This window comes from Morone saxatilis, unplaced genomic scaffold, assembly GCF_004916995.1.
Source record: "Morone saxatilis isolate NCDOM2014 unplaced genomic scaffold, NCSU_SB_2.0 Contig15, whole genome shotgun sequence".
NCBI lineage: Eukaryota > Metazoa > Chordata > Actinopteri > Moronidae > Morone > Morone saxatilis.
In genome coordinates, this window is record NW_023339707.1 from 9,992,487 (window position 1) to 10,016,717 (window position 24,231).

At 41.3% G+C, this 24,231-nt stretch overlaps 2 protein-coding genes across 8 annotated transcripts in view; one reads left to right on the plus strand and one right to left on the minus strand.

The window, feature by feature from the left end:
• ccdc30 (coiled-coil domain containing 30) overlaps positions 1-12,249 on the plus strand; it is a 14,509-nt gene extending 2,260 nt beyond the window's left edge. The window contains exons 4-28 of one of the 4 annotated variants that reach the window (XM_035656493.1): positions 482-602; positions 862-1,052; positions 1,301-1,381; positions 1,529-1,606; positions 2,083-2,239; positions 2,700-2,771; positions 3,289-3,404; positions 3,495-3,598; positions 3,705-3,897; positions 4,109-4,207; positions 4,934-5,062; positions 5,329-5,466; positions 5,737-5,915; positions 6,115-6,382; positions 6,703-6,825; positions 7,250-7,420; positions 7,626-7,835; positions 8,077-8,234; positions 8,361-8,526; positions 9,242-9,363; positions 9,531-9,672; positions 9,779-9,915; positions 11,069-11,186; positions 11,478-11,542; positions 11,721-12,249. In XM_035656493.1, the coding sequence (XP_035512386.1) occupies positions 482-602; positions 862-1,052; positions 1,301-1,381; positions 1,529-1,606; positions 2,083-2,239; positions 2,700-2,771; positions 3,289-3,404; positions 3,495-3,598; positions 3,705-3,897; positions 4,109-4,207; positions 4,934-5,062; positions 5,329-5,466; positions 5,737-5,915; positions 6,115-6,382; positions 6,703-6,825; positions 7,250-7,420; positions 7,626-7,835; positions 8,077-8,234; positions 8,361-8,526; positions 9,242-9,363; positions 9,531-9,672; positions 9,779-9,915; positions 11,069-11,186; positions 11,478-11,542; positions 11,721-11,928 (3,546 nt within the window). In that variant the 3' untranslated portion in view covers positions 11,929-12,249. The remainder of the gene's footprint in view (positions 1-481; positions 603-861; positions 1,053-1,300; positions 1,382-1,528; positions 1,607-2,082; positions 2,240-2,699; positions 2,772-3,288; positions 3,405-3,494; positions 3,599-3,704; positions 3,898-4,108; positions 4,208-4,933; positions 5,063-5,328; positions 5,467-5,736; positions 5,916-6,114; positions 6,383-6,702; positions 6,826-7,249; positions 7,421-7,625; positions 7,836-8,076; positions 8,235-8,360; positions 8,527-9,241; positions 9,364-9,530; positions 9,673-9,778; positions 9,916-11,068; positions 11,187-11,477; positions 11,543-11,720) is intronic. The other 3 variants (XM_035656495.1, XM_035656494.1, XM_035656496.1) reach the window with 3 other exon arrangements.
• Positions 12,250-14,815: 2,566 nt separating this feature from the next.
• znf362b (zinc finger protein 362b) lies at positions 14,816-23,398 on the minus strand. Of its 4 annotated transcripts, none has more exons than XM_035656499.1 (9): positions 22,938-23,398; positions 20,792-20,855; positions 20,277-20,511; positions 19,573-19,677; positions 18,385-18,703; positions 17,445-17,669; positions 17,032-17,110; positions 16,687-16,845; positions 14,816-15,622 (listed from the first exon to the last, which is right to left on the minus strand). In XM_035656499.1, the coding sequence occupies exons 2-9, from the start codon at positions 20,852-20,854 to the stop codon at positions 15,506-15,508; spliced, it is 1,302 nt and encodes a 433-aa protein (XP_035512392.1). In that variant the 5' UTR covers position 20,855; positions 22,938-23,398; the 3' UTR covers positions 14,816-15,505. The 4 variants fall into 4 exon arrangements, with proteins under 4 accessions (XP_035512392.1, XP_035512390.1, XP_035512391.1 ...); XM_035656497.1 differs by having other exon boundaries at positions 20,277-20,538; positions 22,938-23,393; XM_035656498.1 differs by lacking the exon at positions 22,938-23,398 and adding an exon at positions 22,699-22,887 and having other exon boundaries at positions 20,277-20,538.
• Between the last annotated feature and the right edge of the window lie 833 nt (positions 23,399-24,231).

Here is a 24,231-nt window from a genome sequence, read left to right on the forward strand (position 1 = left end):
ACATGAATTCTACACACAAACTACACACAGTACACATATACAGACAATATACACATATTTACACATATAGCACAGGAGTGACTGTTAAACTCTTTCCAAAGCGTGCCTTTTTTTGTAGAGCAGCTGTCTGTGTCTACGGCCAGATGGGAGAAGGGTGAAGCATGAGTTGAGAGGGTGGCTGGGATTGTGTACTATGGTAGTTGCTCTGCGAGCAGTGGCAGTCAGTCAGTAAATGGGGGAGGCTGGTAGGTTTTTGGAGTTGGAAGACCTTTATTTTGGAGGAATGTTTAGTGATTTTAAGAAGCTTATTCCTGTTGGTGAGAGAGAGCATAGTGAAGTAGCAGGTAGCACAGTACAAGAGGATAAGTTCAATGATACTACGGTACAGGTGGTTTGACTGAGAGAGTCCATAGTGTGCTCCTGCTTTTTATTGAAACTATGAAACTGGTTAGTTACAGCTGAATCACATTTTGTCTGTCAGGTGGAGAGTTACGTTGCACATATTCGTGGGCTGCTGGAAGAGCGTGAGTGTCTGACTGCAGACTATGAGAGAGACAATGAACACTTGCGACAAGAGCTTCACCAGCTCAGACAACAACAAGGTAAATTCAGTGCAATGTTGGCTTTCTTTCTTTTGGGTTGTTGCCTAGCCCGGCTCTCCAGAGCTCCTGAGCAGAGCATTCCCAACACACTTCAACTTTTTATTTGCCATGAATGGTCTAAAATTGAATTGATCTAAAATGTTTGTCCTAGATCTACTGCCACACAGCAGTACTCATGTACTAATTTGTTGATCTTCTATCTTGTGTTATATGTTATTACACACTCTGCTGACCAGTGGAAAACTCCCCTTTCTTTCAGAGAGTCAGAGCAAGGAGCTGGCGGAGTTGTTGGCTCAGGAGGACCTCGGGGAGATGGGTTTGAGCAGCCCCAGTGAGCAGGTGGCCTACCTGCTGGTGGAGAGGGCCACTCTACTGGAAAGGCTAGAGGCCACTGAGAGAAGACTGGAAAGTCAGAGCCTCACTGACAGCTTGAGGGAAGCCCACCACCAGGTAAAGGACTGACCTACGTACATTAGATGTTATGTTGGTGTAGTTCATTTGAACAATTTGAACTGTAAATGTCAGGCTTCGTGTGAAAGTGCACAGCCTCCACCATCTTGAACAATGAATGTGTAGTCTTTATGTGTTGACTTTTTAAATGAACCCGTCCTAACCTAATAGTTAACTATCCAAGGCAAATGCAGAGACCATATAAACGTGGATAAGTGAGTCTCTGTCTCTCTGTGACACTTGGACAGGAGCATATTCACCAGAGAATGGGGGAGGAGATAAGGCAGCACAGAGAGGACATGCAGAAAACCATAGATAACGTAACGAAGGTGAGGTAATTGTCATTGTTATCTGGTCATAACTTGAGGTTGGAGTTTGTGGAGAAAAGAAGAAGATGTTTTCCAAAGTACAGGGATACCACGTGACGGTTCTGTAGTGTCTGTTGTGATTCTACACACATTGGTCTTTGTCCTCAGCAGTGTTCATCCCAGAGTCCGTTGAAGAAGCTGTTTGGGCTGCGCAGGTCTGGTCAGAACAAACACAATATTACCCCTGTAGGTTTCCACCTCGCGGCTTATACTAACTAAGTAACTAACGCTGATGTTATGACACAGAGCTTGTTTCAGAGTGGTGCTACTTTTTTTAAAATACATTCCACGCTGACTATGTGCCTTGATATCTGCATGACCACTATGATGCAGACGACATTGCTTGTCTCAGTAACACATCTGTGAGTGTCATTTTCTAACAACTGACGAGTGCTCGAAATGGGTGGAACAGTAATGGCATGTCACTGGTAACAGCATGTACTTTTTGACCCACTGGTCTCTCAAAGCAGGTGAATGCTGGCATATAAGATTGTTGCCCTTGATCCTTTCCAGGCCGGCAGTGATGATGAATCTCAACCTCAGAATGCATGTCTCTTACAACAGCATGTTGGGCCACTTGAATCTCCAGTTTTGACTGCCATTCTTCTTCCCTGCTGCACTCCACCCACTCTAACCATTGAGGATTTATTCTTTTACATCAGGCTCACAGTGAGGAGATTTCCCGGGAGCGAATTGAGCGCCAGAGGCTGGAGCGGGACCTGGAAGAGGCATCTAGGAGGCTGGCAATGGCTCATCAGGATATCCGCAGACTCACCAATGAGCTGGATGTTGCCAAACACAACAACCTAGAACCAAGTGGTATGTTGCGAAGATTTACAGTACAGAACTGTGAACCTGTATTAGACTTTGAGAATATTTTGAGAAGATTGTATACACTTACAGTTCTGTATATTGCACATTGTTGCTAAAGTAATCGGTTGTAAGAAACATACACATGATGGCATTACCCATCACATGCATCCTATGTAGCCAGAATTGCCCACATTTACACATACAGCCCCAGTCCCTTGTCTACCCAGCTGGTTGTCTCTGACCTTTTAAAAGTTTTAATATCCACATACAGTAACTTCCCCTGCTGAAATCTCAATATTAAATGTTGTCAAGCTACAGATTTGGTTGATATTATACTTAATGTTATACACATTTTAATGTGAACTGGTGTGTTATTGTAACCAACTACAGGAAGTCATTAACAGCATATGAAAAGGTGTTTTAAAAGACATCTTTATAGAGTAAAAAAATATGCTTATAATCTCAGGATCTGAGCTCCAGGGAACAGTCCAAGAAGTAGAAAACCTGAGGAAGGAAGTGGACAAACTGAAACAATGTGGTGAGAGAGACTTGGGTGTGAACTTAACTGCCGTTCAGTGTGTGACTTTCAGACCAGGCTGCGGCAACACTTTTGATAATGTTGTATGTTTCCGCTCATACTGGTAGTGTTTTGGTTGAATCTTTGACTTTTCTGAGGAGGCTCAGTCAAATCTTAGAGCAGCTGCCACATTTGGCTAGAAAACAATGTTGCATAACCAGACAGATGGACGAAGTCACTAACACTAGTAGTTCTAACAGAAAGTCCCATCAGTTAGTTAAAATACTTCATGCAGTTTCATTTTATTAAGAATACATGTTTCTTAACAAATCCACTGTTCTGGAGAAATTGAATCCCTTCCCCTTAATTGCCATGGTTGTTATTATCATCATAATAAGTACATACAGTATATGTGTAAAATAATGTATAATGCAATTAGGTTTAAAAAGCAAAACAAAACAGACAAACAAAAAAAAACCATTCATGTCTGATATCATTTTTTATAGATGTTCATGGTCATGGTTTTATCTCTTCACAGATATGATGAAGCTGCAGCGAGCCAAAGAGCAAAACGACAGACTGGATGCTGAGAACAGAGCTCTGAGGGAGAGAGTCCGCTCTTTAGAATCTGAGAAGAAAGATCTCTTGGACCAGGTTGGTATTTTACTGCTTTTTTTTTTATTTAAGTAAAAACTGTAAATGTGTTGCAGCAGCTTGGCATTGTTTGGTGTTGTGTTTGTCCAGTTGGCAATAAACGATGCCGACCAAGAGGATCGAAAGGACAAGAGCATTAGCGGTGAAACACACAACAATCTGCCTGGCCACGAAAAAGATTACATTCACAAACGGTAACTATATTAATTCCTAAATATCTGCAGCCTGCTTAATAATTTGAGAAATAAAAGTTCCCACCTGCTCTCTCTGACTTTAATCATCATCATCATTCACTGTCAGGTGTCGTGAGGCGATGGAAGATGGGCTAGTACAGGTGAGGGAGCTGCAGCGGCAACTCCAGAGGCTACGCAAGGACCAGGAGGAGCTGGAGGAGAGGAACGAGGAGCTGGAGGCACTGCTGGGTGAGGCCCAGAACACCAGCAAGGAGGAGAGGCATCGCCACGAGGGAGAACTGGAGGGACTCCACAGGAGGGTAATGAGCAGCACTAAATCCTTGCTCAAAATTTTCATTGTCTTATCTGGATGAAATATTGATCAATTTTTTACTGAGCATTATTGTGTTTTATGAACAATCAAGAAACAAACAAAAAGCTAGTCTCTCAGATGTTCATTAATCCCAGTCCTTATCTTTTGGAAGCAGCTTTCTCTCTAATAATAGCAATAATCTTAACTGGTGAATGCAGATCAAATGCCTGGAAGCAGAGCTGAAGAAGCAGGATGCCCAAGAAAAAATGTTGAAGAACGGAGAAGAGGTCAAACCCACTGAATCCTTCTTACAAATGGTAAGATATGACTCACTCTTGACTAATTTCCACAGTATTTATTTTACATCGGTGTGTTACCACAGCAAGGACAGCTTGTGATGACCTCAGCTACAAACATTTAAAAATAATAACTGTTATTTATTCAAAGCTACTTCCGAAGCACACAAAGTGTGATCCTAATGTTTAAAATGTAAAACTAAATTACTTTTCATTTATGTATGCGTTTATTTATATGTTGTTTTATTTATTATCTGTTTGTTTCATTATACTATTATTTCTTGCTTTTGCTTTCTACAAATATATGTACCAGAAATAGGAAATGTGGGGGAGAGAGTGGGTTCAGGGTAAAAGAAGATGTACAATGTACATTATGTTATGTATGAATATAGAAAAACTCAATTTAAAAAAGAAAAAAGAAAAAAAAAAAAGAAAGTAAAACAAAGTTGAAATAGTTTTTTATAAAAATAAGCAGCAACAGCACAATAAAGAGACGGGTAAGACCCATCCACCTGTGCTGCATAAACGTTGTTACAGGATCCCAAGTGTTACTGTACAGTGAAATTCTTACTATACGGTCCTCTCAGATTGCCATACATAGAGTTAAATGTGAAAAAGATGGGAAAAAAAACCCCATCAGCCTACAGAAATTCAATGATGGTACATCAAAAGAGTGTATCTGCGTCAAATTTCATGACTCAGTGCCACCTGTTAATGCCTTGTGTTCCCCTCTCACCATGTATAAAGCACCTAAGGGACAGCAGTCAGGAGAGATTGGCTCTGCTAGAGGCTCGTCTGACGGAGGAGAAGGACTGGAGGAAACAGCTGGAGGTAGACCTCAGTGCTGCCCAGGCTGCCCTCAAAAAAGACAAGGAGGTAAAAACTGCACCTATCCAGTGCTTCGTCTGACCACCACAGCTATTATCTAGGGGGCAGACCTTTTGGATCCGCCTCCTCCACTAAAATGGAGTTGACAATACTGTCTGATATCAGGCTACACATATGTGAAATTTGATTTACAGTTCAAGAGGTGTCATTCTGAAGCACAGAGTTGCTGTTGTATTAAAAAAAAAAAAAAAAAAAAGTTAGACTTAGGAGCCACACAGAAACTGTATATGATTCCCTCATTCTCTACACCAAAGGCTTTGCAGATAGGTGAGCGAGAGCTGAAGAAGCTGAGACTTGAGGTCAACAGCCTTCAGACCGAATGTCAACAAGGGAAAACGCTCATCAAAAGCCTTACCCAAGTCAAGGGGGAAAAAGCAGTTCTGGAGGAAAAGGTTCGTTAATTCTACAAGTCTGCTTGCTATCGTTGATGGCAAATGGTTATTAAATACAGGAAATATTTAAATAGAAATAAAGATTAAGTGAAATTATATAAATAAATAAAAAAACACTATACATTAGTGGTTGAATGCATGGTGTGCAAAATAGATCAGTAAAGCATAATGTTAATAAGCAAACATGTCCATTGCTGACAAACTAGTGTTTACAAAAACAATATAACGAGTCTCTCTCCATCTTCCTGTCTTTGCCTCTTTGTCTGACAGGTGGCCCAAATGGAGCGTGCCCACAGCCGGCTCCAAAGCGAGCTGGAACGTTACAAGGACAGTAACCGGACCCAGGAGGACCTCAGGGAAAACAGGCTTCAGGTGGACCAGCTGCAGGAGCAGGCTGACCGACTAAGTGCTGAACTTAGCAGCCTCCAGACAGCACACAGCGCCTTAAGGTTGTTCTCTTCCCAGAGTTCACAGTGTGAAATGTATTGGCTCATTCAGTAGTATTTTTGAGATGTGGGTTAAAGTAGATCAATGTTGGTTTGTTCAGTGACATCACTGCAGCTGTTACTTCTTGTATTATTGTCAGTCACAAGACAGGGCTGGAACACTGGAGCTTACTTGTTTTGCATAAATGTGCATATTTTCCAGGGATGAGATGGTTTCTGAGCGCCTCCAGACTACAGACCTCCGGGCCAAGCTGAACTCCAGTGTCCAGGAGAAGCTGACGGCGGAGGGGGAAAGAGAGAGACTGGATCTCGAGATACAGCGCCTCAAAGAGCAGCTCAAGTGGCATCAAGAGCAGCTCTCCTCTACAAAAGAAGCACTTCATAGCAGCCAGAAGCTGGAGCTGCACACAGCTCATGTCGAATCTAGGCTTAGTCCAGTGGAGAGGACCAAGGATGAGGGTGTGGATCAGGTAACTGGATTCTTTGAGAGGGTCATTTGATTTGTAAAAAGGTTCAGTTTGAGTTTTTTATTTATTTATTATGTTCAGAAATTGGGTAACAGGGTGGAGTATAATGTCCTCCAACATTAGATCCCCGGTTCAAAGTGCTGTTGTCCAGCTTTTGACTGGATCCCCACCAGCTCAAAAACTGAAGCTTTTAACCTTTTTTTAACCTTTGACCTGTTTATAGGGAGGGGAGCATAAAAGGAATTTCCTCTTGCCAGTATCAAATATGATTCATACATATCTGTGTGTGTGGGTGTGTTATGTTCGGTTCTGTTCTTCTGTAGTTTTCATGTCTGAAGCAGGACCTGAATCATTTGCAGACTAAGCTGGTGGAGGAGCGGCAGCTGGCCTCTCAGCACCAACTGGCCCTGCAGGCTCAGGTCAATGAAGCCCAGGCACGCATCAAGGTAGGTACGATCATAACCTTAACATGCCCAGACAGCCATGTTGCCTCTGCAGTTAAATTTAAGATCTCCTATGATCACTGTCTCCTTTTTGAGTTTTTGAGTTTCAGTTTAGTGGCTTTTCATCGCTTTGCTTTTCATATCACAGCACCTTCACTGTGCTTTTATACTTAATACAATAATACAAGGACAACTTTTTCAAAAATGCCTTAGCCTGTAGTATTTCTGGAAATTGTCCTCTCTTTTGTATTCATGATAAATGCTGATGACTAACGCAAAAGCTTTAAGTCTCCCAGTTCCAGCGGTGTATCATCCTTTTTATGGAAGCTGACTCTCAAATTATATTCCACACTTGCCTACCTGTAATTATCTGCCCTGCCCTTCAGCACAAACATATCCAAATCTTGTCTCTCATCTGTCTTTTCAGTCCCTGGACTTAGTGCTGAGCCAGAGGGCAGAGGAGGCTAAACAGATGAAGCAGGACCTGCAAAGGGCCCAGAGCCTGTTCTCCTCTGCAGAGAGAGAGCTGCGCTACGAGAAGGAGAAGAACATGGACCTGAAGAGACACAACACCTTGCTGGACCAAGAAAAACTCAAGGTCAGTGCCAAAGTGCACATTTAGCACTTCACCATCACCCTAATCACTCTCTTAGTCGCCCAGCCACCTGTGAATTTACCATAATGCCAATGTGAAACTGTAAGAAAGGCGCTATTAAAAACTATAATTGTCAGAGGGGTTGTCACACCGGTGTTAAGCATCTGTTTTTGTGTTCACGCTCTGTTGTCTCATGCACTTCCTTCAGCTTTGTGCAGAGCTGAAGCAGGTCCAGACCAAGCTGGTCCAGGTGGAACAGAGCGGCCACACTCAGGCGGCCGAGTGTGAACGTCAGCAGCAGAAAATCAGGGAACTGGAGTTGGAACTGGCACGCAACTCCACAAACCGCAGTGCTACCTCCAGTCTGCAGGAGGACCTGCAGGCTGAGAGGGCGCGGCTCATTACTGCTGACAAGAAGGTCAGTGCTGGCGCGGTTTCTACACAGGAAACAACGCTCTCATCCAATGTGATGTAAATCTGCTGCTTCTGTTGATGTTGCACGTAATTGGGTTACAAATTCCACTGTTACCGTATGAGGACTCTGATAGTTTGGTTGGTAGGCCCAGAGTTAACTGGGCGATTTGGTAACACTGGCATACTGGCATATCTACTCTGTGTAGCTGTGTCTCACTGAGCCTGTGGCTCTGTTGTGATGGTAGGTGTTGGAGCTGCAGCAGCAGCTGAAGAGTGCCCAGCACCAGCTGCGCGTGGAGGAAGCCCGAGCCGGTGATAGCAGCCGCCTGGAGAGGGACAGCAGGGATTTGTCTGACACCTTGTCAGCCTTGAGAGCCAGGCAGCAGGAGGAGCACATCACCAGGTGCTACTGACACTGCACAGTTTGACTTAGTCCCAGTAGTAGTGCCATAGTTTTGGGGCATAATTCTGATCCACTCTTTTTGTTTACCATCATTCTATCCATCTTTTCCTCCATTTCCTATCTCAGAAAGCTGTTAGAGCAGCGTGAGGAGGAGCTGCAGCAGCAGGTGCGCTCCCTGAGGCTGAAGGAGGCCTCCCTGAACAGGACTAATGCAGAGCTCAGCCACCGCACCCAGCAGCTGGACACCCGTCTGACCATCCTGGAGGCTGAGCTTAGCAAGGCCAGAGAGGAAGTAAGGAACAGCAGTTACAACAGTTCATCAGATGCAACTGTAGGGTTTTAGACACCCGAGGCACCTTTTACACTCCTAATATGTCTATTTCGCATTTCTTTTCAATATTTTGATCAAATGTGATTCACAACTTACATAGGATTCAAATTTAGATGTTGGCTTTTTTAAACCCGTTTTGAAAAGTTTGCATTTTTCAGTTCTCATCAATTAATAGTAATGCAACATAGTTACACCTTGTATTTGTGCTGTGATGGCAGCTCATACCCAAAACAGTGTTTATACAGTCTGTCTGTTTATCTCCATGTCCTATCATGAGCTCTTTAAAGATTTCAGTCAGTAGCTGCAAATCCAGTAAATTCCCAGAGCAGGGTGTTAAAATCTAATCTCTTCTTTTTTACTGTATTCATATCATCATATTATCATAGTTTTTCTGTAATCATTTAGTACTGCTTGACTTTTGACGGGCATGTTTACAAAGTCAGTGTACACAGTCTTCTCATTAACCTGCTTGTCATGTTTATTGTTTATACACACCGATCAGCGATAACATTATGAGCTCTGACAGGTGAAGTGAGTAACACTGATTATCTGGTTATCATGGCACCTCTCAGTGGGTGGCTGATGGGTGTATTTATATTTAACAATATCTCAAAATGTGTTAAAACCAGTTTGAATGTAGGTATAGACATACGTGTTACCAACATGTGTCCTACAGGCGAGAGACAGTCAGAAGTCAAGCCACAGACTGCAGGAGGACTTAGTGGCCAGTCAGCAGGAGTGTGACAGACTGCAGGGGGAGCTGCAGCAAGTTCTCCTCCAGCTGGACACACACGTCCGGTGGGACACACACACACACACACATGCACGAATATAGATATATACATTCAACACAGTATTATGAAAACAGTTACCATGCATTTTCTGGTTATAGCATAATCAGCAATTAAGACATGCGGAAGTTGTTCCTTTTCCTCTGGTTTATTTCTTCTGTTACTTTTAAACAGGAAGTACAACGAAAAGCAGAGTCAGCACAAAACCAAGCTGCGTCAGGCCAAGCAGGTCTTTCTCAAGGCGACTGCACAGAGGGACCGCATCATCCAGAAACTGGAGAACGACCTGGGGCTGGCCTCCAGCCTCTCACTAAAGGTGTTACACAGTCATTTCTAGATATCCCACAAGAGATGTTTGTGCCAGAAAAATATTTATGTTTTTGTATATTTCTTCGTCTCGCCTCCCCCCTGGTGGCTTACAGGAGAAGGAGAGGATCCAAACAGTGACAGAGGAAAATGAGAAGCTTTTGGAGGAGAAGAGGGAGTTGTTGCGGAAGATAAGCGAGGCAGAGGAAATGGGCAGCAAAGGCATGAGGACTGCCTCCACTGTCCAACACAGGTATCATAATGAGTCACACTATGAATAGTTTTTACACACATACCTGCTCAATTGGATTGCTTTTTTTTTGGGAAAATTTTAGTGTTGGGTGTAGATATACTGATTAATCAGGCTAATTATCTGGCATTTTGAGAACACAAGGCTGATAAACAAAAAATGTCTGCAGGCACATCTACAAATTTCCCCGCGGGGATCAATGAAGTATTTCTGATTCTGATCTACAGGCAGCCTTTCAGTGGGGCTGCTGTGGAACAATGTTGACGATGAGTCAGTTTCCAGAACCTCATGTATCCTGCTGTAAATGTGTGTGTGTGTGTGTGTGTGTGTGTTTGTTATAATAATGCAAATGAGTGATGTCACTTCTGACATACTGACATCTCTCAGGACGCTCTCCTTTAAATACCAGTCACCTTCTGAAATCTACAGCATAAACCAATGTAAATTCTGTTTCATTAATTAATACAAATCTAAACATGTTACTGGCTAAGATAACAATGTATATTTGATTTGATTCATGGAATAATGGAACTATACATGACTTACGTTGTTTTGATATCGGTATTATGTATCGGCCATCGGTCGCCCTGCTCTCTAAATATATCGGATTGAATTGAAAACCCATATTGGTCGTCCACTAATGTTAGGATTTGATATCAAATCTATATACGTATGTTAAGTTGACTGAAGTATCACATTGCAGCTGTTATTGAGCAGGGTGGAGAATTTGGAGCCATCCATGAGTGCTCTTCATTTGAGTAAATTTGAAGGCTTGTATCACAGACATGGTTGTTCCTCAAACAAATTGATGAGGTGATCCTCTCTTTCCTGCCTCCAAAACTCTGCTATTTTGACCAGCTGACAGTTTATAGCTGACTTGACAGCTGACTTTGCTACAAGCTGTTGAAACGGGTATTTTAGCTTACATTCTTACACCAGCCACTGGAGATTTGACAAGTTGTGAGTCACACGTGATGCCATCAGCTGGCTTGAGTTGAGCTGAGACGAACCAGTTCACACTGCTGCAACGTTTCCCTGCAACATTGTAAAGCGTTTGTTGTAAATCTTTGGTCTGAACTAGGCTTTAGTGAAGACATAAAGCACATATTTGTTAAATTATTTTTGCGAATAAGGGGGAACTTAATCTTTGTTCTAGAGTCAACGTCTTAGAAGTGGAAAACAGACAACTTCAAGATCGGACCCTGAAGCTCTCCAATCAAGTCAGTTCCTTAGAGCGAGCCCTGAGGAACGGCCAGTCGTTCTACAGCCTGGAGGTAACACCATACAGATCTTTTATGCCACAATGGGACATGCTGCCCAAAATTCACAATTCTCTATTGTTTTAGAACAGCTGATACAGCATTAGTGATGTGAGATGAAGAATTTCTAATGTAAGTGTTTGGCTGAAAATGGTGCAAGTTGGATTCTGTCACGGCAGAGGTTGTATGTTTTTAAAGGTAAGAGAAGTGGCTTGACCTAATGTAAAATGGGTGACACTTCCCTTCTTTTAATGTAATAAAAACGATTAATGTGTTTTGATCCTAAATGGTTTAAACGCTCAACAGAATGCCAAGAAAGTGCTTCCCCCTGAAAGTGTCTGTGATGGCATCCTGCATACTTCTACGCTAAGGTAGGCAGTTTTTGAGAGAATTGTTTAGTTGAAATTACTTGGTGGTTAATGATAGATATTTATAATTTGTATTTTAGCTTAGAATTCTCAACTTCATTTCCTTGTTTTGACAGTCTACGTATAGGTGAATGCTTGTATGTGCACTTTCTATCTTTTCTCACTACGTCTGTGTCACCAGACTGGCTTCAGGTTCGTGTGACGCGCTGGACATCCTGGACGCAATCTGCCGTGTGAAGGTTGGCGACCGTGCGGCGGTGGACGGCACTCGAGCGTCCGTCTCCACGCACCAACCATCAGAGCAGGGCTACCTGAATCTCAACTCCCCATTGGTTCCTCCAGATATTCAAGGCACAGAGGAAAGCTCTAACAACAGCGAGCAGGTATGAGAGGTGGGAGGTTGTTGGCCTGTGTTAACCAGTGAGAATGAGTGACAACGTATTGGGTTGGTACGACAGCACCCGCTGCTTCCACTGAAGACGAAAATATAAATAGAATAAAGGAGTGAAAAAAATATGTAGAATGCAAATAATCATTTGTTAAAAGGCAGTAATAATGAAAGGGAGCTTCCACTGCAGTTTTCCTCAGGTCAATATCACTTTTGTATTGCAAAGCTTTCTTGTTTGGCTTGCTAGTCCTGTTTTATTTTTTTAATCCAGATTCAGACTGAGGGTGAACATTCGGGGGATTTGTTAAAAAAAAAAAAAAAAGCCCAAAAAGTCAATCAAATATCAAATATGTTTTACGTCATATTTAAAAAGAAACATGTAAGTACATGTAATGTAAGATCATTTAAACACATAGTACCACCTTGTCTGTATACACAGTTGTGTGTATGTGGGAGGTTAGTCAGTTTGCGTCAGCACACCAAAGCAAGTCAGAATGCTTAAAAGCCTCATGTTGGTTTATAGGAAAGATTATTATCTTATTTTTTTAATGTAAGGGTACAAGATAAGACAATGTGAATGTCAAAAAGACATTTCATGAGTGAGTTTTAAATGAGACTAGTTTAAACTACTAAGCACTTTATAAGGAGTTTTACTTGTGTTTACCTTTTGTAAATGAAAAATGTAGCAGCGGAATATAACAAGTGGGTATAACAGTATATCAATGTGTGTATTTCCCCCCTGATAAATTTAATTGTGGCAGTATTTTCAATGAAAAAAGGCCTTTGGTGTTGTATGTTTGTGGTTTTACCGTGTCAAAACAATCTTAGAAAAAATTAAAAAATTTTCAAGTTTCTTATATCAAACATAACTTTGATGATATTGTGGACCCACTTTATGTCTCAATAGAGACTCTGTGTGGTAAACAGTTTAAATATCAGGGACCTTCTGTCACTCCTATTGCTTGTGAGTAATTGTTAGCCACTCCAGTATTTACAATGTGCAGCTTTGGAAGTAGTTTTAACAAGCAGCCAAAATGTCGAGAAAGGCCACAGAATTCCAGCAGCTTTTTTGTGTCTATTTCCAGCACCCCGCGCTGTTTCTTACATTGGTCAACCTCAATGGTTTCCTCCAGGGAAGCTCCATCAGAAAGCACTTGTACTGTTGTACAAAGAGATCTGTGTGACATGAGAGTAAAATACACATGAACTATTTCACACCACCATTATTATTTTGTGTCAATAATAGAGTTATACACTGTGGAAACCAATGTCTATTTTGTCTTCAATGTGCCTGAAATGATGAAGTGTCTAACTTTATCTTGCTGCTGCGTGAATACGTTGAATAACAAAAGCCTATTTGCGACAGACATGTAAACTGAGACTGATGGACAAGAAACTTGTTGTATCTGTGTAAATACATTTTTAAACATAAAACTATTTTCATAAATAAAAGTGAATAAATAACAAATGTAATGCTTGATTTTTTGATCTCTAAAAAACAGATTTGTACAGTTGTTTTTTTGTAAAAGCAATCCATGATGAATTTATAACAGTCTGTTTATTAAACAAGGTAAAGATACAAAGCTTTTTTTCCTTTTTTAAACATTGATAACCTTAGTTTAACTTCTCAGTCTTGGCTGTGCATATTTAGTTGTCTAGAAACTGTATATGAAACCACAATGCAAGACAGGAAAAAGTGTAATAAATCTACGCAATATCTTTTCATAGAGAACATGGGTTAAACAGTTATCATACAGATTACAGCTCAGGAACTCCATGCTGAAGGAAAGTAAAAATGTTTACACGACTGAATACTGCAGAACACAATACAGAGTAATGGAAATGGGGTGATAAAACAGTTAAGGCTTACATGTAAATAACTGATATAAAACATGAATATTAATAACATACGGGTAGACTAAAATAATTACAGTAAGTTCATACGTAAACTTTTACAAAACCCAAACAGAACATGTTTATGAAAACTTAAAAATAGGTACTATAAATGAGTAACATGATTTACAGTACAGCAACATGTACATTTTCCCATTAGAGAGAGAGAGTTGAAGTTGAAGAGGCAGGGTCTGTTGTTGGCGTAAATGTCTGTTTTCAGGCCAGTGGCTTGAGTAATAAGTTTTTATTCTTTTGAAAACATACTATATACTGTATATGTATTTTACATTATTCTCAGTTCCATCTCCAACGTAGCATCTAGCCGTAGCACCTTTTCTAAGTGCCCTGAAGAATACAGGGTACTCTATTAGTACCATCCAGAGGTTAAAGTTACAGTAAAAATACAACAAACAATACTGTGTACAATAAAAAGAATACTAAGGAGAAAAAAAAATCAAAAGGAGAAGCATTACCTCCACATTAACATAATATAGACCTATGGAATATGACTTATACTGCAGTTTATTCCAAATGGGTAAAGCTTATTAAAAGATTTTTAAAAAAATACTTAAACTGGGTCAGAGTAGCTGTACAGTAATTTCACATTTTGGTCCAATGTTTAGGTTTAAAATTTACCACTTGAGTAAAATTTCAGCTGAGGTGTATTTAAAAAGTAGGGCTGAGTAGAGCAGAGCTGGCACTGATACATGTGCAATGTATTCAAACTCTAATACTTAGAAAATAAGAGTCAAAGCTTAGCTGAATAGAGAAAGCAGAAACACACGAGAACAAGATGGACTTTCTCTCTAAACCTCAACAAGGTTCACATATGGCACTAGTTAATGGGACGTGAGGAAAACGTAATGTAAAAAGCAGTGTTTCTTTGATCATATGTTATGATCATAAAGGTGCCATAAAGGTGAACATCAAATACGGAGTGAAAGGTTTTAGAAAATAAAAAAACATTCATCTTTCTTCCCTTACATGTTGCTTTGTTTTTTTTGCCTCCCCAAGTCAATAATACAACTTCCTAATACAATCATTAAATGTTTAAATTGTCATCTACCGATTGCCTTTCTTCAAATTTAGATGACCCTGTAAATGTGAGTAAAAACAAAGAAAGTAACTCTTAGCTGCCACAAGTAATGCCCTTTGGCATTTTCCATCCAACAAGATTGAAACAATTTGAGCCAAAACCACAAGGCCTAAAAGTGCTTTAAGATTATCTTTGGATGTCTCCAGAATACACCCAGCAAACATTTTTTTTCCTACTTTCTCAATTTTTTTTACAAGGGCAAATATCATCTGGCACATTTTGGAAAAACCCATTTAATGGAAGAGGAAAAGTAAAAAAACTAAACTAAAACATTTCTCATGGCCAATGCATCCGGCAGTTTACATGACGCTTACGAAAGTGCTTATTAAATCTGACGCAAGACATTCTTTGCCACTCGATCCTCCGGACAACATCTAGCTGTATTGTTACATTCACAAAATAACGCTGTGCTCATTTTTGACAGACGGCCTGTGTCAAGATGGATGGAGGCAGCCTGTTAACTGAATGCTTATGTCAGCTGTCATAATGCTAATGTAAGCCTTATGTAGATGGCTGTGGGTGCAGGGCCTCATAAGCTCCAGCCTAACGTAGACTCTGAATCCGACCTGCTGCTGAGCCGCTGGGGAGCTCAGATGAGGGAGATGCGTATGGGGATGCTGGGGGACTCGGTCCTCTGAGGCGACTGGTGGCTCACTAGGTGCTCCACCACCGTGTGTTTGGACATGTGCTTCATAAGGTAGGTTTCCTACAAAGAGGTGAAAACACAACAAACAGTCAATGATGAAATTACTGACATTATAACCTGTAATAACTATCTTTGTCAGCAATCACAGTTGAATTTCCTGAATTACTAATTTATCTTAAAGTCCAGTGTGTAACATTCAGAAATGGAACATAATATGCATTTCTCTCTTTTCATTTGTGTACAATCTCCCGAAAATAAGAATCTTTTCATCTACGGAAGGAGTGGGTCCTCTTCTATGCTGTCCGCCATGTTGGACAGCCATGTTTCTACAGTGTCCCAGAAGGGACTAACCAAAGACTGGTTTGTGGTTTTTGCACGTTTAACGGCCACCATAGTTTCTTCTTCACGCTTGGAATGGGTAGGGTTGCAATCTGCCACTAAATCCTACCATTTTCTTTAGTCACGTATCAACTCAAACCTTCCCAGAACCTTGTAAAAATAACACGGGATGTATGTGACATCGTTAGTTTTAAAGCGACGGGACGAGAAGACAGTGGCTGCCTGGCAGACATGGGAAAGCAACGCTAAAACAAAACATTTGTTTGTTTATTTCGATTTCCATTCGCTATCGTATTGTAACAGTAGCTACTCTTCCTGGAGTCCCAGGACTGACTGACTGCTCACAGCTCAACACTGCAGCAGCTGATTTCACAGATGAGTTGCATCTCTTTTTGAAGGTGTGATAATGAGCAAAATTAGCTTCAGTTTTGTTTTGTTGGAAATTAAAACCTATAAGCTCTTCCACCTCAGTGGGTCTGGAACATGGTTGAGAAGCACTCATCTAATCTATTAAAGAGCACTTATTAAAAAAACAATGGAGGCTAATATTGTCTTAAAAAAAACTAAAATATGTTCACTTTGTTTCTGTCTGTTTGAACAGGAGCGAGAACGCGTTAAAATGTTAAATATCACAAACCGGAAACACGGCCGGTTTCAAGCCAGATGAGCCACACTATCATCAAAGGTCACCATCATATCAGCCATATGAACAGTCCGTCTGGCACACTGGGAAAATCTGACACACAGGAAGATAACAGATAACAGATAACCTGTGGTTTACTCACTGAGGTGTATGCCCGGCCGCACATGCTACAGCAGTAGGCCTTAGCGTTTTTGATGGCATGCGCTGACAAGTGGATCTGCAATGATGCGGAGTCTGAGTAGGCACGGTAGCAGTTAGGACATTTATACGGCTTGTCTTTATTGTGCTGCCTCTGGTGCGACTGTTGGGGAAGAAACAGATAGATGTTTTTAATTTTGACATTTATGATGTACAGTCAGTCAAAGCGGTGCACCTGCTCATGTCTTTACTACATTTCTCCGCTGTGTAGTTGTCCACCTCGGTGTAAAGTGACAGTTTTTGGTGGAACGACTAGAGTGGGAGAATGAAGCTGTGTACATGTACTGACCTGGAGGTTAGACAGCTGGGTAAAAGCCTTTTCACATCCGGGGTGAGCACATTTATAAGGCCTATCGCCAGTGTGGATTCTGTGGCAAAAGAAGCAAATCACAAAAAGTTAAAAATTGCTAACAAATTATGTTTTTAAAGCCACCTCTCTCATCAAACAGATTCTATAACTCCTCTTGCCACATCATTTTAGTCGCAAACTTGCATGCGTCTAATATACAATAAGAGAAATCCCCTGCCAGGTGAGGTGCCAGAGGTGTAAATGGCAGCTGACAAATGTGGAGCAAGAAAAAAACCCCACGACTTTAAAAAAGGTTAGTAATCTGTGAGTTAGCAGTCACTTCTCAACGGCTAATTATTTTTTTCCCACAATAACTAGACTTTCCCCTGCTTTGTGTTCACAGCTGGCCCGACCTGGTGTGCTGCTGCAGGTGTGACAGCTGACGGAACGAGTTCTCGCAGTAGGAGCAGTGGTAGGGTTTGATCCCCAGGTGGATGCGCAGGTGCTGGGAAAGGTAGGAGGCGTTGGCGAACGTCTTGGAGCAGTGGGGACACTTGTGTGGTTTGGCCTCCGTGTGGGACTTGGAGTGAATCTGCATCTCTGACTTGGTTAAGAAGGTGAGCGGGCACACTTTGCATCTTGGGTGACAGAAAAATGACAGAAAAAATGCATAAACATGATCAGATCCGGCTGTTTAAGTCAAAGTTAAAGTTAGTCTTGAAATAGAGCCTTAATAGAGACTATACAGCGGAATATTTTAAAGTATTAAACCATGGCTGTCCTCCATTTTCAAGACAAATAAAGTAAAACATAAACAGTTCTGAATCATAATCTATACCCAAACTGCAGTAGCAATGAGTCCCAATCAAAATTAGAGAAGAGTTTAATTCAAGATTAATTAAAAATAACCTCATGAATCTTGCAAGCTTTGGTTTTCTACAAGGATTTATTGAGGATACTGAGAATTCTGGCAGCTGGAAGTCGGACCATTTAGATAATAATGTGACTCACTGCCTCTGACAAACTTACTGATCCTCATGAAAAACAAAAAATATAATAATAGTAAGAAGAAATGTTCCATGGTATTCCAGGTGATAATAGCAGGCAAAAGTCAACCGAGTGAGTGGAGTGTTAATCCAATCAGGTGAAAGATGGGTTCATATTGATGTCTCAGGGAGGAGGAGCACATCTCAATCAACTACTGCGTACTTAAAACCTAACTGGTCTCAAGCAAATGCCTATTGATCTTTTGCAGACCACAATTAAATTAAATTGGCTTTGCATGGCCAGCAGTAAAAGGAAACATCCTTCGCCCTGTGATGCAGCTAAGAGTAGCAACTTCCTGTGTCCAACCTGTAGGTTTTGCCCTCTTTGGGTGCGACAGTGACACAGCCTTGGTCAGCTAGGATGGGGTAGGGCACCACCAGCAGAGGACCAGACGGGTTTTCAGCTTTGATCTTCTTCCGTCCCCGGGGTGCCTTGGGCGGGGGGCCCAAGAGTCCAGCCAGGCCTCCAGCTTTCATGTGGTCCATACCGGGACCGCTAGCCAGCCCAGAGATGATGTTCACGGAGGGGGCTCCGCCCAGGCGGTTGTGGCTGCTGGAGGTTGGAGTCGTGGGGGTCAGGGCCTCTGAGGTGCTGTGGCTGTCGGGTCGGGATGATGGAGCCAGACCTGTGGAAGAACATGAACACCTACTGCAACACTACGCATGACTTGAGGGGCTCCTGATTGTTTTAACAACCACATGATTGTTTTTTAAAGTTCTACCTGGTTGGAGTTTGTTACACAGATACATATTTGATGATTTTGAATGCATGCTGCACAGTTTTAGATAATACTCCTAAAACTTGTTTGAGTTGTGGAATTTATCAAGTCACTGATTGTTACAACTGTGATGCAAAGAATATATGATTTATAGTGAATAGGCTAAAACCACTGGTGTGGTTGTTTAACAGCTCAATAAGCTGTAAGATAAGAGCATCTTTAGCATATGTATCACTAATACGTATAGATTGATTTTTATGTCTTGTCAGTGTACCACAAGCCAGGGTATCTGGAAGTTTCACTGCTCCAATTTTGGTCTAAAATTATTTGTGCTAATCCCCAAAAACTCATATCTGTGTACCCTCATTGCCAGCCATCTGCCTGAAAACCAACAACTGTGTCTCTCAGTATTATTCCCTAATGTGTTGCTCAGCCTGCACAATACACAGCCTCTCTGTTTATTTCCCAACTTTACCCCTCAGGAACTGTTTAAATGTCTTATTTGATGTTTTGCGCCCCTTTCAGCCAACTAACTAAGGACACTGAGTACTTCAGCAGTTTCCCCATGTTGCCTGCCTAAATGCACACTGAATGTCAGTGCAGTAAATTTACTTGTCAGCTATGGCGTTTCCTTCGTTGTACCGTTACTGCGTGTGTGTGTATATCAAAATCTAAAGACAGTTAAACGGTCCGACTGATCACACTGCCGTCGGTTTTTGCTGATATTCTCCCCCCGTGACAACAGACCACCAAAAAGACCAGCTGACCCCCAGTACCTGAGCGATGGTTGATCCGGCCAGCTTGCTCACCGAGCTGTCTCATGTGCCAGTCTTCCCACAGTCCTTTGGCCTTTACCGCTGACTTGTCGTCCATATTTCCATCTGTAGGTTGTCAGGTGATTAGTCATTTTAGACAGTGAACTGTAAATTCTGTGTTATACTGTGTCATGCTCACGTCTAAGAATAACAGACAATGTGGGGTCAACAACTGTGGAGGTCCTTATTTAAAATGATATGTGACAAAAAAGCCTTTAAAATATATATTAGTTAGAACCTTTAATTTAATAGGTCTACAAACAAACATGGTTTCACGTTTTGATACCTGTGCAATATAATAGCTTGTAGTAATAGTTTTGTACCAAACCCCAACTTTTCTTTTTCAGCACCTACTTATATAAATATGTTTCTTAAAAAAGGCCTTTTTTAATTTTACAAAATATTCCAAACTTCTCAAAACATCAATCTTAACATCGGCAGCCTTATGTCAGACTTTTCCCACATAAACAAAAATGTTTCTGATTTTAACAGTAAATATCTGATCAAATAATAAGTAAACAAGACTAAAATTCTGAGCAAGCACTTAATGCCAACTTTTAGTACTCCACAGTTTTTGATACTTCATGCTACGGACTTGTTGAGTATCCATAATGTATGCCGGTCCAGTATCCGCACCTACAAAAACCACAAAGTGAAGACTGTACCTGGTCCAGAGCTGGAGGCGGGGCGAGCGTGCAGAGCGATGTCCGGTTGCCCAGAGCCTTGTGGCTGCTGGTGGTGGCCCGGCACCTGCTGTGGCTGGGGCTTTTGCACAGACATGCCGTGTTGTGCGCTACCGTCCGGGGACGAGGTGGGCACCAGCAAAGGCTGCTGGGAAGGGCTGGAGGTAGGCGGCAGGTGCAGGGGTCGGATTTTCTCAGCCATCAGCTGCTCCTTGATCTTGTTAATGAGCACCAGGTTATCCAGCTGAAATGGTTAACGGGTCATGCTCAACAGAAAACAGCCACCGTGTGTGAAAGTCATTCATGCCCCCAAAAACACATCCCAGGACAAAAAAACACTGACCAGCAACACAGTACAAGATCAATTATCTCTCACTCTGAGAGTTTGTTTCACTGACAGACTGGTGCTGAATGGCTGAAAAGACGTTCACACATGGAAACAAATGGCAATTAAAGGCGGAAATATCACAGTAATTACATGTAACGAGTGGACTTACCTGGCCCGGCATGGATGGAGGTGGCGGCCAGAAATACGGGTTGTTAAATCGAGGCTCTGCCATCCTGAAATGAATAACTTTTATTTTAGCCATGTTCAAAAGTCAAGTCAATGAGCTGTTACTACAAATATGTGAAAGTCAAACATTTTTTTCTCAAACTGTTCAAAACATTGTGAACACAGTGTGTAGGCTGAGCGTGTTAATGTGACAAACTGGCGGACAAAAATGATGACACCAAAAAACCCTGAACAACAAGCAGGTTTCAGTTGGAAGGGTGAGTATTTTCCGTTTGCCCCAACCTGCCGTTTCCATCACGTTCACTTTCCTCTATCTTTGCATGTGCTTCTGTGCTAACTGTTCCACTTATCCACCGAGGACAGATTCAGCTGAGAAATCCATCCTATGGTGTGTCTGCAGACAGCAGGAAGTCTGAACATTTTATCAAACCAAAAATAAATACATTTAAGAGACATCCTGCAGACAAGTTTCACTGTATAGGGGGCTCAATTAGGGGGCAAATGGAGGATTTTAAAGGTAAAGGTTTGGAATATTTTTAAGGACTTTTACTTTGATTGCTGTATTTGTTGCGATTTCCAATTTCTTCTACGACAAATACCAGCATATAGCTTCTTTTTTTTTTTTTTTTTACAACAGGTAAATAAAAATGCAGTCGGTTAATCTAGAAAGGTATGTGCATGTAAGAATGCAGTTACACACAGATAGGTAAGAGGGGAATGTTATGTCAGGGTTTGGGTTTTATGGGCTTTTAAAACTTCAAGAAATGAAATAATTTTGATTTAACAAAAATTAACAAACAAACAATTGAAACACTTTAGGCTGGTATTTAGAAATGTGTTATAATGGCTTTAAGGTAACCTCGGAAACAAATAGTTCCAGTTAAATCTTCACTCAAGGCTCACTTGCTACATTTTCATCCGCATCTCACAGTCTTCCTCAGCAGACCGGGTCCATCCACTGATGAAGACCTTGAGATGCAGTTGAAAAGTGGATTAATCTAGTAAGTGGTCCTTGAATCAAATTTCTTTGTAAAAAATAAATAAATAATAAAAAAAAAATTTAACATATTTTTAACATTTAACAAGGACCTACATTAAAGATAAAATGTATTATTTAATAATACAAATACATTAACAGTGCAAGAACTTGCAATGTTACCTTTATACTAATGAGTGAGTGTGTAAATCAGGCCTTACAGTGCCACCTTTAAGTTAAGGCAGGTCACACAGCTAAATGTCACCTACAGATGTTTTGTCACTTGTAATAACCCATGAATGAGACTGAGCCTTAGCCTGTTAGCTCGGACGTTTAGCCCCTCTCTTCCTTTTGTCTGAGAGTGAATTGCTTAAAAATAAGTGGACGTCGCTTTTAAATGTTCACACTAAAAAAAAAAACCAACTAAACTTTCCATTCTTTGACTTTTTTCGGACAATGTCGGCTGTCTGGCATCCACTCCGGACCCGAGCTGACGGCAGGGTTTTCACGGTCGACCCTCCCGGTGCGACTCAGACATTCTCAGACAGTTTTCTTTAAACATTTCCAGACAAAAGAGAAACAAAAATGGCAGCCTTATTTTTATAAGGCGGGACGCCATATTCTGCAGACCCCAAAAAATTTAGGAGCATGAACATGTAGTCGTGAGGACGGTGCCGGGGGAGAGGAGGCGGCCGACGCGGACACAAAGGTGTGTTTATCATGTCAAAGGCATGAATGATTGTTTACGGCGAATTGCAGGTTTGAATAGCCCGGCCTCCCCACCTCTTAAAAAAACTGACACTTCCTACAACAACCATGCCCTGCACACACACACACACACACACACACACACAAAAAAAACAGCACGGAAACGGACAAGATGCAGGCTCGACCCAAAACAACAAGCCCCGTACCGCTGCCTTAAAGGTCACACCGCTCCCGTCTCCCCCAGAAAGCCGCTGTGCCATCTTTACCAAATTTCACTTTTAGGGCTGCCTTTTTTCTTTTTTCTCCCCCCACCACATTCTGCAACTTTTGGACGAATCAAAGGGCAGCGACTGCGTTTTGTGCACAATGCACGCGTTTTAGGAGGCTATCGGCTCATCGGACAAATGCACCGCAGTGGAAGACACGAAAAGACATGCACAAATACCTTGTGTCCTGATTGCAGATATTGTCTTGCGAGTACAGCTATAATATAAAAGCTTGATGTTCTTTCTGCCTGCCTCCAGTCGGACCACCGCTTCCGGGTCGCTTTGTTCACTTCTGGGTGCTGCTGCAGGCTCAGTACAGTACAGACACAGACACACAGAGAGAACAGATATTCAATGCTGCTGTTTTTTTTTTTGTTTTTTTTACACGATGACCTACTTTATTCACGTTTCAATGGACAGCGCGTGTACGGTGGATGTAATAACGTTATGTTAGCGCCTGTTTCTGGGGTTGGATTTAGGCGACAGATCTGCAGGGGTGGAAGTAGTAACACACACCATGAAATCGCCACAATAAAATACTCCGTTGCAAAAAGAGAAGTACTGCGTTTAAAATCCCCTTCAAGTCAAATGCTGGCTGTTAAATGTACCCAAATATCAACAGAAGCTGTGGTTAAATGAGGGGGGAAAATGGCCCCTTTCTAAGTGTTCAATGACTGGAGCTGCTTAAAGTGACGCTGTTAGGTGTTTTAATCTGCAGCAGTGCATCACATTTTAGGAGCTCATCTTCATCAATGTGTTTTATGTGCAAAATAAAGATACACGTGAAGGTAAAATTACAACATGTCTAGAATGCCTTGGAGGAAAAGGGCAAAACTTGAATCCACCTCTTAGTCTGGTGAGCCAGCTCCCCTCAGTTAATACTGATTTGATGATTTCATTTAAGCTGGTAGACAATTTTTAAAGCGAGATCTAGCCAAGAAGACAGTATAAAAATAACAAAAATAACTATAGCTAATACAACTGTCACGTTCTTTAAATGAGTGTAAATTATCATAAGTAAATTGTAATTAAAGATACATAAACTAGATCTGAAATAAAGTTGAAACAAAAATAATTCACCAAGAGTCCATTTTTTCTCCAAACCTAGACAGTGTGAAGGTGCCAACTGGGCTAAATTTGGTTTGTAAATATCTAGGTTACACAATGTAACTACTGGTTGAGATAAACCTTAATTATTTCAACATTTCAAAGCTGTAATCTTTTAGTTGATATTTAGTCATTGAAACAGTGTTGAAATGATATTTACATGTAACTTCGACATCTAAAAACATTTGCTTTTCACTCACATTTATCCCAGTTTTAACTTTTACATCCAGACATCTGCTGGCTTCAGATAACTAAATAAAATAAAAGTTAAATTTATTGACTAGGTGTCTCACACTTTGTTTCTGCTGCGCAACATCTTTATGTAAGTGTTTTAAATCTCGTCCGTGCCCCGTACCATGTCAGCGT

What these genes read in the sequence shown, in the direction of transcription:
- znf362b (XM_035656497.1), bottom strand. Translation starts at nt 20,854, where the DNA reads ATGGCAGAGCCTCGATTTAACAACCCGTATTTCTGGCCGCCACCTCCA. An exon ending in CGCCTCCAGCTCTGGACCAG is followed by an intron (nt 19,678 to 20,276) that starts GTACAGTCTTCA and finishes GACAACCTACAG; the next exon opens with ATGGAAATATGGACGACAAG. An exon ending in CCGGATCAACCATCGCTCAG is followed by an intron (nt 18,704 to 19,572) that starts GTACTGGGGGTC and finishes GTTCTTCCACAG; the next exon opens with GTCTGGCTCCATCATCCCGA.